The 12,317-nt window shown below is 42.2% G+C and overlaps 1 protein-coding gene across 1 annotated transcript in view; it reads left to right on the top strand.

The window, feature by feature from the left end:
• The window catches only part of birc6 (baculoviral IAP repeat containing 6), a 199,404-nt gene that overhangs the window by 73,548 nt on the left and 113,539 nt on the right, over positions 1 to 12,317 (top strand). The window contains 8 exon segments of the mRNA XM_061837281.1: positions 5,734 to 6,086; positions 6,197 to 6,416; positions 9,569 to 9,705; positions 9,798 to 9,935; positions 10,082 to 10,141; positions 10,144 to 10,208; positions 10,760 to 10,891; positions 11,097 to 11,312. Of these exon segments, the coding sequence (XP_061693265.1) occupies positions 5,734 to 6,086; positions 6,197 to 6,416; positions 9,569 to 9,705; positions 9,798 to 9,935; positions 10,082 to 10,141; positions 10,144 to 10,208; positions 10,760 to 10,891; positions 11,097 to 11,312 (1,321 nt within the window).

Raw genomic sequence — 12,317 nt, 5'->3', positions numbered from 1 at the left:
AGGCAGGTCCGAGATACTGTTGTGGAGAAGTTTTAAGACTGATTAGGAAACAAATAATTTCCCAAGCTTTAAACATCTCAAGGAGCACTGTGCAATCAATCATATATGAAATGGAAGGAGTATAGGACCACTGCAAATCTACCAGGACCCGGCCATCCCTCTAAACTTTAACCTCGAACAAGGCGAAGACTGATCAGAGATGCAGCCAAGAGGCCCATGATCACTCTAGATCAGGGGTGTCAAACTCATTTCACATTATGGGCCATATACGGCCTCTGTAGATGTCAAGTGGGCTGTACCATTAAAATTATACCATACTCTTGCTATAAATAACCAAAATATCATGTCTTTTCTTTGTTTTCATGTAAAGAAACACAAAGAACATAAGGAAAATTTTGAAGTTTAATGAACATTCCTTTTAAAAAAACATTTCATGAAACACCTGAGACAAATGTGCAATTTGCTTTTATCATTCACAAATATGCATTGCAACTGATCCCACTGATTGTACAAAGGCACAAAACTTTAACAATTAATTGGTGTTGAAAAATATAGTAATGTGTTTTAAGATTAAATGGGATTTATAAAGAAAGGAATTTTTAAACCATTTACACGTGCATATAAATTCTAAATTTAATCCGTGCCTACACCTTACAAACTAAGGAGAGTGCTATTAAATCTGTAAAGAAGAAAGTATTCACGTATCCTGTAAATGGGGAAACTTCATACATGAAACACACATCCAATAGATGCTGAAAATTCATGTAGTTGAATGAACGGTAGAATTCCACCATAGGTTTTTGTAGTGAAGTTGCTGACTAACATTAAATAGCACATTTTTTTTAATCACCACCGTAAGGATTCATCTTCACAGAGCTGTATTTTTTCAATGCAAACAATATTTAAGGCAGCATTTTAACGGTGTTCCTCTTGTCTGGACTTGTTTTTGTTCCTGATAATTGGCATCTTTTGGCCTGTACAAGTGCATCAATACCAGGTGCCATGTCCTGACTAGCTGTCACTTTCAGAATGTTGTTTAAGTGGTTGTTTGTGAGCCTTGAACACCTTTTTGTTTAATTGATATTCATTACTGAGAAAATTTGTTCACAAAGGTAAGTTGTCCCAAACATGCACAAACTTTTAGCAGCCAGGGCTGTTAATTTGGGGTAGCCTGGTAGTAGATACTGATAAAATTTGTCCAGACTTACGGAAGCAAATTTGTCTTTCAAATCTGCATCACATTGCAAATCAATTATTTCTAGCTGGATTTTGACTGGCACATCAGAAGCTTTGACTGTGAAAGGTGAGTGGAAAACTGAAAAGTCCGTCCCAAGTTCACCAAATACCTGAAAACGTTTCTCAAACTTCCACAGTAATACTGCAATCTTGTCTTTGGACCGTTTCACGTCCGCATCAGGTCTGGTCACACGCTCATCTCTCAGACAGGGGAAATGAGCAGGGTCATCACTTGCCAGTTCAGTCTCCCACAAAGTCAGCTTCAACTTAAAGGCCCACTGACATGCCTATAAACATTCTAAAATAGATATTTTAATGAAAAATACATATAACATTATTCACTTCAATGTCTATACGAAAAAATAAATATGAGCATAGAGCGTGTCATCTATGCGCAAAGTTGCGGAAGTCTCAATCGACATCCAAGTGGTAGCCATATTACCTGCAACATCATCAGCAGACGTCATATTGGGACATTCGCCGTTGAAAACACGCAGTGGCACCTGCTGTGGGAGAAGAACAACAGAAATTTTCAGATTTTTCCGACACCCCTTCTGACACGGAAGATCTATTCGAAGAAGAGAACATTTTAGTCGAGTGAAGTGATCGGGGCAATACTACCCGATTGTTTCAAGCCATATTTAGATGATATGCGGATCACTTCTAACTGACAACAGACTCCCCGACAGATTTTATGACTGTATGTAGCGTACTCAGCCACAAGGAACGTCAATGCTGCGGCACGACCGCGACAAGCCACCGCAGCCTGGCCGCAATGAGGTGATGAACAACGTCGTTAAAAACGGATTCCACAGACGGCGGCGATGAACAACAACGGCGTCGGCGATGAACAATCCTGCCGTTGTACCCCCCAACTATTTTTTTAACAGCTCTATACACACACCAACCTGTCATTTGGAACCTACAAAGCTTTCATCCTTTGCTGTGCAATCCATTTTTCATGACAAACTGGGTCTTTTGGAAAGTGTGAAGAGTGAATCAATCCTCCCGAGTGTTCGAGCAATATCCAGCAATATAACGAGTTGGCATTTTGGCCAACACAAAGGAACAAAGCTACCTTCCCGCAGGTAAAATTTGTTTAAACACATGAACCCGCCTGAGTGGGCATCTGCTAATTGCATCACTTCCTGCTTCTTCTCCAAAAAAAAATCCCTTGAGGATTTTTATGGCGGGAGTTACAAGAAGCCATATACGTCAAAATCATGTCGTGTGGTGAAAAAACGGATGGGTCCATTCCGGCTGCCTTTGTTTTTTTTTTTTTTAATTAAAAATGTACTAAAAATCATCCTTTTTGTGTCAGTAAACCTTTGAATGCATGTATGTTGTCAGAAAACAGTGTGACAACTTTTTTACGGCCTTGCAACATTCTTTTCAGACTGTTCAAGTGTTCAGTAATATCCACCAAAAATGCAAGGTGCTGTAGCCATTCCTGAGACTGTAATTCCGACACCGGTTTTCCTTTTTTCTTCATGCACTGTCAGGTTTCCTCTCGTAGCTTAAAGAAATGCCTCAGCAGACCGCCTCTGCTGAACCATCTCAATTCAGTGTGGTATGGCATGCTGTGGGTAATGTTGTTGTCACTGAGAAGTTTGTCAAACTGATGTTGGTTCAGCCTTCTGGGTTGGATGAAATTTACAGTGCCCATCTCCATCTCCATGACATGGTACTTTTTCAAGGACTTGCAACACAATTCCTCCTGGTACAAAATACAGTGAAATCTCCAGAAACGATCTCTTCCATTAAGGGCTTGTACTTTCTCTCTGAACTTTGTCGCGACACTGCCTTTCTTTCCTACCATGGATGGTGCACCGTCTGTAGCCAGGCTAATAGCACGGGACCAGTCCAATCTAACTCTGTCCAGTGCAGCAACGACACAGCTAAAAATGTCTTTGGCTGTTGTGGTGTCCATCATTGGCACCAACTCAAGAAACCCTTAAGTAACAGTCGATGTCTCATCAACTCCACGAATAAATAAGGCCCATTGTGCCACATATGTGATGTCAGTGCTCTCATCAATTGGAACGGAAAATGCAATAAATGACTTGACTGTTTCAATTGGGTGTCTAAATCTGGTCATAGGTCCAGAATCCTCTCTGCTATAGTATTCGTCGTCAGGCTAATATTGGCAAAAGCTTGTTGCTTCTCGGGACGTACAAGTTCAGCAGCCTTCATCATGCTTCGTTTAACAAAGTCACCGTTGGAATACAGTTTTGATGCAAATGTTCTTTCACAAGCAATTGGGTAGATGGCTTTTACCACTGCTTCACTAACTTGTCGGCTTTGGATGAAAGTTTAAAACTGTTTTCTCAGACCCACCTGCAATTCGTTCATCTTGTCTTCTCAGATGTTCTTGCAACCAGTCATATTTTTCCTGTCAAGAGTCTCGTAGTGGCGTCGAATATTATATTCCTTTACTCCCGAAACTTGTTGCAAACACACCAAGCACAAAGATTTTCCGTGGATTTCACTAAATAAATAGGACGTGGTCCATTTCTCATTGAAAATTCTACACTCCATATCTACTTTTCTCCATTTGGATAATCACATTTTGGCTAATGAGGGTGTAGTGGAGGGGTGGAGACCAGTGTAAAAACAAAGTCGGAACAAGCAGCAGATGGCGCATTGATACCGTCTCCTGTGTTGGGTTTGTGTCATTGACAGAATGAGACTGCTGTTGTCTTCTACTCTGATCAAATTAGTGTGGATAATCCATGAATTGCATCTGATTAAAAATATGTATTCCGTGTCTTTTATGCAGTTTCTCACTTTTAAATTATCCTGCGGGTCTGATCGAACCTCCTCGCGGACCTTATGTTTGGCACCCCCGCTCTAGATGAACTACAGAGATCAACAGCTGAGTTTGGAGAGTCTGTCCATAGTTTGTCCACTGCATAAATCCAGCCTTTATGGAAGAGTGGGAAGAAAGCCATTTCTCAAAGATATCTATAAAATGTCTAGTTTAAAGTTTGCCACAAGCCACCTGAGAGACACACAAATTATGGAAGAAGGTGCTCTGGTCAGTGGAAACCAAAATCGAACTTTTTGGCCACAGTGCAAAACGATGTTTGGTGTAAAAGCAACACAGCTCATCACCCTGAACACACAATCCCCACTGTCAAACATTGTTGTGGTAGCCTCATGGTGTGGGCTTGCTTTTCTTAAGCATGGACAGGGAAGATGGTTAAAATTGATGGTAAGATGAATCGAGCCAAATATAGGACCATTCTAGGAGAAAACCTGTTGGAGTCTGCAAACGGGCTGAGCCTGGGACAGAGATGAATCTTCCAACACAACAATGATCCAAAACATAAAGCCAAATCTACAATGGAATAGTTCACAAAAAAATGTATCCAGGTGTTAGAATGGTCAAGTCAAAGTCCAGACCTGAATCCAATTGAGAATCTGTGGGCAGAGCTGAAAACTGCTGTTCACAAACGCTCTCCATCTAACCTCACTCAACTCGAGCTCTTTTGCAAGGAACAATGGGCAAAAATTTCAGTCTCCCGATTTGTAAAACTGATAACAGACATACCCCAAGTGACTTGCAGCTGTAATTGCAGCAAAGGTGCAGCTACAAAGTATGAATGCATGGGGACTGAATAATTTTGCACGCCCCACTTTTCAGCTTTTTATTTGTTAAAGTATGAAATATGCCAATAAATTTCGTTACACTTAACGATTGTGTCCCACTTGATGTTGATGATAAAAAACTTTATATCTTTGTTTGAAGCCTGAAATGTTGTGAACGGTTGAAGAGTTCAAGGAGCTGAATACTTTCACAAGGCACTGTGTGTGTGTGTGTGTGTGTGTGTGTGTGTGTGTGCGCGTGTGTGTGCGCGTGCATATATTATATATACACGATTGTGTCCCACTTGATTCTGTTGTTTGAATCTTTGAAGCCTGAAATGTGGCGAAAAGTTGAAGAGTTCAAGAGGGCCGAATACTTTCACAAGGCAGTCTACTCAGTACCAACATATGCCATGCAATTCATCCCTTTTAAATGAGAATAAAATGCATGTTAGTAATAATTATTCGATCAATAATCACAGTGGCAAATGTTGGCCAAAAAAGGTCACGACATTCCACAATGCACTCACGGTTCCCAAAGCAGAAACTATACAAAATGACTGACATTGCACAGTAATTTGCTTCTGAAAATATTTTTTCATTATAAAATGTTATTTGTATATTTTACCGTTTTTAACTACACCCTGATAAGGAAAAGTACCCTTAAATTTGTTATTAAGCTGCAACTGATGTTTTTTTTTTGTAATTTATTTCATCTTAACAGGAAATGTCACCTTGGTTTACAGACATATCAGTTCGCTAATATAGTCAACGGATGCCCCACTGTGGCTGATAGAGCTCAGTAAAGTTTAATATTCAACACCAAAAGAGATTAAAAATGTAATCAGTTTTTACTTGAAAATTTTTTTTATTTCACTGTCTTAAGATCATTTTCGTCCTGTTGACCAGGTACAATCTCGCTTGCCATCGGTTGGAGACACTCCTCCAGAATATCGATCTGCCACCCCTCAACAGCGCCAACAATGCTCAATACTTTTTACGCAAACCGGACAAGGTGGTAGAAGAGGACCAACGTGTTTTCTCAGCGTACCAAGATTGTATCCAGCTTCAGTTGCAACTCAACCTGGCTCACCATGCTGTCCAGAGATTGCGTGTTTCACTTGGTGCAAGTCGAAAGTCTTTACCCACGGCCAGGCCTCATGAGGCTCAAGACCTGGTTCACAACTCCTCCACAGAGCAACTAAGAACTATCATCCGCTACCTTCTGGACACATTGCTTAGCCTTCTGCACTCTAACAATGGTGAGGAAGGGACCAGACACTTATGGGTCTGTTTTGGATTCCAGGTTTACAATCCCCTTAAGATTTACAAACCTATATCCTTGCTTCCATATGTGTCTGTATATTATCAGGACACTCAGTGCCGTCAGTGCTCCAGAATACCTTCCACGCACAGGCTTGTGAGGAGCTCTTCAAACACCTTTGCCTCAGTGGGACACCGAAAATTCGTCTTCATGCTGGTCTTCTTTTGGTACAGCTGTGTGGAGGTGAACGCTGGTGGGGACAGTTCCTTTCAAATGTATTGCAGGAGTTGTACAACTCTGAGCAATTGCTCATCTTTCCGCAAGACAGGTGGGAAAGTTAATGGCAACACTTTACATGTTATACATCATATAAAAGTCTTGTGTGCTTTTTACATATAATAATGAAAGAAAATGAGTTTATATTAACATGAGGATGATACAGTCCCAGTGTTGAAATGGCAAGGTCAGCTGCTTTGTTTTTTGTTGTTTACTGAAGTCATTTGGGTTCAGATCAAAAGATGCATATGCGCCAAAAGTTCAGAATTACAGCTTTTATTTCATGGGATTTAAATCTGTTAAAACAACACAGGTCAGAGCACCTTTTGTTTTAAGCCACCTACTTTTCAAGTGGGGAAATGTATTTGAATGTGACATTTGGGTGTTTCTAGTTGCTCATTTGTTGCATTCCAGATTGATTGCTTAAACCAGGGGTGCTCAATGCATTGATCGCGAGGCAGTTTTGGTCAATCGTCTGATGGTGTGCCACAAAAAAAAAAATGCCTTTCATCCACCTCGTCGGTTGATTCAGGTGTGGCCAATACGTTGATTTCATGCACATTTGGCACGTTCTAGCAAGCTTGCCTCCTATTTACAGCAGTCGTGGGGATGCGCACGTGTCCCCCACCCCCGCCAGTCGATCTTGTCAGGCTAGCTGCTTGAAAAGTAGATCTTGGGATAAAAATGTCTGGGCACCCCTGGCTTAAACATTAGTTTAGCTTTGGGTTTCACTTGTGAAATCTGCATTTGCGTTAAGCAAACAGATGAAAGACCTGTTTATAGGAAAAGCCCAACACTTTTAAAGCTGAGAGAAGTAGAAAAATTGGCCAGAGTTATTGCACACATATTGGGCAGAGCCAATACAACAATTTGGAATGTCCTGAAAAAGAAAAACCACTGTTGACTAGTCCTGAGTGATTTTGCTTAAGCTTCAAAATGGTTTGCTTTTCTCACATAAAAAGCCCTCTCATTCGCATTTGTGTAACAGCAAATGCAGTTTTCATAGGTGACACTCAAAGCTAAAAACAAGAATTCATGTTCAAGCAATCAATCTGAAATATAACAAAGGAGCAACTAGTACCCTCCACCCCTCCTCGAGCCATCAACTTATCGTGGTGGAGGGGTTTGTGTGTCCCGATGATCGTAGGAGCTAAGTTGTCTGGGGCTTCATGCCGCCGGTAGGGTCACCCATGGCAAACAGGTGAGGGACCAGACAAAATACGACCCCAAAACCTCTATGATGAGTACAAAAATTGGATCTTGGTTTCCCTTGCCTGGGCGCGGGTCACTTAGGCGCCCCTCTGAAGCCAGGCCTGGAGGTGGGGCTCGAAGGCGCGCGCCTAGTGGCTGGGCCTGCACCCATGGGGCTCAGCTGGGCACAGCCCAAAAGGGTAACATGGGTACCCCTTCCCATGGGCTCACCACCTGTGAGAGGGGCCATAAAGGTCGGGTGCGAAGTGTGTTGGGCAGTGGCCAAAGGGGCGATCCGATCCCCAGCTACAGAAACTAGCTCTAGGGACCTGGAATATTACCTCTTTGGCAGGAAAGCTCATTCCGAGTGGGTGCGTGAGGTTGAGAAGTTACAACTAGATATAGTTGAACTCTCCTCTACCTACCGCTTGGGCTCTGGCACCAGTCCTCTTGAGAGGGGTTGGATTCTGTTCCACTCTGGAGTTGCCCAAAGGGAAAGACGCCGAACAGGTGTGGGTATACTTATTGCCCCCACCCCACATGCAGGTAGGGGGACGGGTCCTGACTGTTGTTTGTGCTGATGCACCAAACAGCAGTTTACAGTACCCACCCTTTTTGGAGTCCTTAGATGGAGTGCTGGAGAGTACCCTCTCTGGCGACTCCATCATTCTGCTGGGGTACTTCAATGCCCACGTGGGCAATGACAGTGATACCTGAAAGGGCGTGATTGGGAAGAACGGCCCCCCCGATCAGAACTTGAGTGGTGTTCTTTTACTTGACTTCTGTGCTCAACACGGATTGTCCATAACGAACACGACGTTCAAGCATAAGGGTTTTCACATGTCCACCTGGCACCAGGACACCCTCGGTTGCAATTTGATGATCGACTTTGTGGTTGTGTCGTCGAACTTGCGACCGCATGTCTTGGAAACTCTGGTAAACAGAGGGGCGTAGCTGTCAACTGATCACCACCCGGTGGTGTGTTGGCTCCGATGGTGGGGGGAAAATGCTAGTCTGCCGTAGCAGGCCCCAACGTATTGTGAGGGTCTGCTGGGAACAGCTGGCAGATTCCCCTTTCAGAAGGAATTTAAACTCCCACCTCTGAAAGAACTTTGCTTATGTCCCAGAGGAGACTAGGGACATTGGGTCCCAGTGGACAATGTTCCATGCCTCCATTGCTGAGGTTGCCGACCAGAGTTGTGGCCGTAAGGTGGTCGTTACCTGTCGTGGCAGCAACCCACGAACACGTTGGTGGACACCAACAGTGATGGATGCTGTCAAGCTGAAGGAGGAGTCCTATTGGGCATTTCTGGCCTGTGGGACTCCTGAGGCAGGTGATAGGTACTGGCTGGCCAAACGGAATGCAGCTTCAATGGTCGCTGAGGCAAAAACCCGGGCGTGGGAAGAGTTCGGTGAGCCCATGGAGAGCTCGGGCTTCGAGGAAATTCTGGTCCACCGTCTGGCGTCTCAGGAGGGGGAAGCAGTGCATCGTCAATACTGTGTATAGTGGAGACGGGGCACTGCTGACCTCAACTCGGGATGTCGCGAGTCGGTGGGGAGAATCCTTTGAAGACCTCCTCAATTTCACCAACACGCGTTCCCACGAGGAAGCTGAGTCTGGGTGCTCTGAGGAGGGCTCTTCTATCTCTGGGGTTGAGGTCACCGAGGTGGTTGAAAAGCTTCTCGGTGGCATGGCCCCGGGGGTGGATGAGATTCGCCTGGAGTTCCTAAAGGGTCTGGATGTTGTAGGGCTGTTGTGGTTGACACGCCTCTGTAACATTTCATGGACATCGAGGACAGTGCCTCTGGATTGGCAGACTGGGCAAAGGTTGCCTTGTCGTTCCAAGACGTTTGGAGGGAACTCGTATCCCTTACTCCTAAATTTGTAAATGATGGAACTTGAAAATAGAATTTCTAGTCAGTTTAGTGAATCTGTATATGGCCACTTTGAAAAAATCTAAATGATCTGTTTTGATTGTATGTTATTTTTTTATTTTTTATCTTTATTTCAAGAGTGTTTATGCTCCTGTCCTGCCTTGGCCAAAGATCCCTTTGCAACAGTGGTGTGTTGGAGGGTCAATTGAACCTCCTGAACAGCTTGTTGTCCCCACTGCAACTGCCACAAGATGCTACACAGCACAAGACTGAAGGTAGAATTGTATCTGATTTGATTTAAAAAAAAACAAAACAAAAAAAAAACTAATTAGTTTTAAGTCAGCCTGACTGTGGCTGTTTTCTCCAGGTGTCTTGGATATCCCGATGATTAGCTGGGTGGTGATGCTTGTTTCCAGACTTTTGGACTATGTCACGAGTATAGAAGATGAAGCTTCAGGTGGGAAGAAGCCCCTTGGAGGCAAAGAAAGGGAGAGAACATTTACAGGTACATGAGCATTTTTGTTCCACAGGCTTGATTCCACAAATGTTTTATTAGCCACTTGAAACATGTGTGTGTGTATATATATATATATATATATATATATATATATATATATATATATATATATATATATATATATTTGTTTTTAGGTATTCAGTGGAGCTTTATCAATAACAGCCTTCACTCTCAGAGCACCAGCAGATCAGTTAAGGCACCAGTAGCCTTGACAGACTCTACTCCCGCAAGATTCGCAAGCAGCTTGTCCACCACAAGCAGGTACAGGTACATTTGTTTACATATTACACAAAGAATTTGTGAACATGTCACACCAGGTTTTCTGAAATAGTGGCCTCCACTTGAACTGTTTTCTCTTTGAGTATCTTCCTCTTGAAAAAAGTTGGCATGCTTCCATACACACTCCCTTTATTCTTTCACATAGAAATGAAAGCGCTCACTCCTTAACCATTTTGAACTTTATAACTTCATTGGTACAGCACCAACCTAAACAATCAGCAGTTCTGAATATGTAATCTGATAGATTACAAATGATCTTTACATTTTAAACTCAAATGTTTTTTGTGTCCCAGTAGCTACACATTTTTTAGATTAGTTCTGCCCTATCACTATCTAGTCTGCCTCCTTGATATTTCACATTTTTCCTTCATCTCATTTTCACATCCAATTTGCTCATCATTATATAATTTGAATACTCATTCTTTTGAAATATTAGAAATCGTTTCATTCCATTTGTGCTAATGGGTTGTAATCGGTTCTAAGGAGGAGAATATTTTGCAGGACAGATATTCATTACACGCCTTTCCTTCTAGCAGTTAAATCTATTGAAGGCAAAACAAAGAGCTTTAGTTGAACAGATTGAGAAAGAGAAGATCCAAAGCAACAAGGGCTCTTCCTACAAACTCTTGGTGGAACAAGCCAAACTCAAACAAGCCACATCCAAGGTAAATTATCCTGTTAATTATCATTGTTTTTTTAAGAGTTTAAATAAGAGGGAAAAGAATGATTTTGCAATGCAGGTTTTCCCGGTATTGTTAGAAGACAGATTTGTGATTTTGAATTGAGTGGCTCTTCACAGTTTAACACTTTTAAGTTTCTGTTCGCTCTTTCGAAACATGAATTTACGCTCAACATTTCTGACTGTCCTAGCACTTTAAAGACCTAATCCGTCTTCGGCGGACGGCTGAATGGCCGCGCTCAACATTGGACACGGAGTCACCAACAGCCAAAGAAGCACCAGAAGTTGAACCCTTGCCCTTTACGTTGTCACATGAGCGCTGCATCTCTGTGGTGCAGAAGCTAGCCCTCTTCCTCCTCTCTATGGACTTCACCTGTCATGCCGACCTGCTACTTTTTGTCTGCAAGGTATCCTCTGAAATTTGAGCAATTTCGTTTCTGATTGTTATTTGTCGAGTAGCAAAAATCAGAATGATAGTCTGCATACTTTCTTAAAAAAAATTTGTGTGTGAGTGGGAACAGAAAGTATTCATACTGCCTTAAATTTTTATATTGTAGCCATTTGCAATTTTTTTCCTCAAATGTACACAGCACCCCATATTGAGAAGTTTTTTTTTTTTTTTTACATTTTTAAAGATTATATTAAGAAAAACTGAAAAATCAACAGACACCTATTCAGACCCTCTGCTCTGACACATTTTCAGGTGCTCTCCATTTCATCCGATCATCCTTAAATTGGTTCTACACATTTATTCAAGGACAGCAGTGTTTGATTACATTGATTAGGATTAGGAAAGTCACACACCTGTCTATTTTACTGCTTACAGTCCATATCAGAGCAAATGACAATCATGAGGTCAAAGGAACTGCCTGAAGAGGTCAGAGACAGAATTGTGGCAAAGAACAGATCAGGTCATGGTTATAAAATCTGGTGCACTTAAGGTACCTTAGAGCACAGTGGCCTCCATATTCTGTAAATGGAAAACGTTTGGGACGACCAGACCTTAAGCACACAGCAAAAATGATAGTGGCCTCAGTCCGTGACTGTTCGTGAATGGCCCAGGCAGAGCCCTGACTTAAACCCAATTGAGCATTGGCTGTCCACGAACGTTCACCATCTATTTTGGCAGCATCTGCCAGGAGAAATGCAGAGGATCCCCAAATCTTTGTGTGAAAAACTGGAATAATTCCTAAAAAGACTCATGACTGTATTAGCTCAAAATGGGGTATCAAATAAAAATTTAATAAAAGGCCTCAATATTTGTGGCTGTGGTATTTATTTATTTTTCCTACAAAAATTTATACCATTTTTTTTCTGTCAATATGGGGTTCTGTGTGTACATTAAGGGGAATAGAAATTAATTTTAGTAAATCCCTGCAAAATAACAAAGCAAAAGGTTTAGGGGGATTTGA

Source organism: Syngnathoides biaculeatus, chromosome 12, assembly GCF_019802595.1.
Source record: "Syngnathoides biaculeatus isolate LvHL_M chromosome 12, ASM1980259v1, whole genome shotgun sequence".
NCBI classification, from domain to species: domain Eukaryota; kingdom Metazoa; phylum Chordata; class Actinopteri; order Syngnathiformes; family Syngnathidae; genus Syngnathoides; species Syngnathoides biaculeatus.
This window is presented reverse-complemented; position numbering and strand designations above follow the sequence as displayed.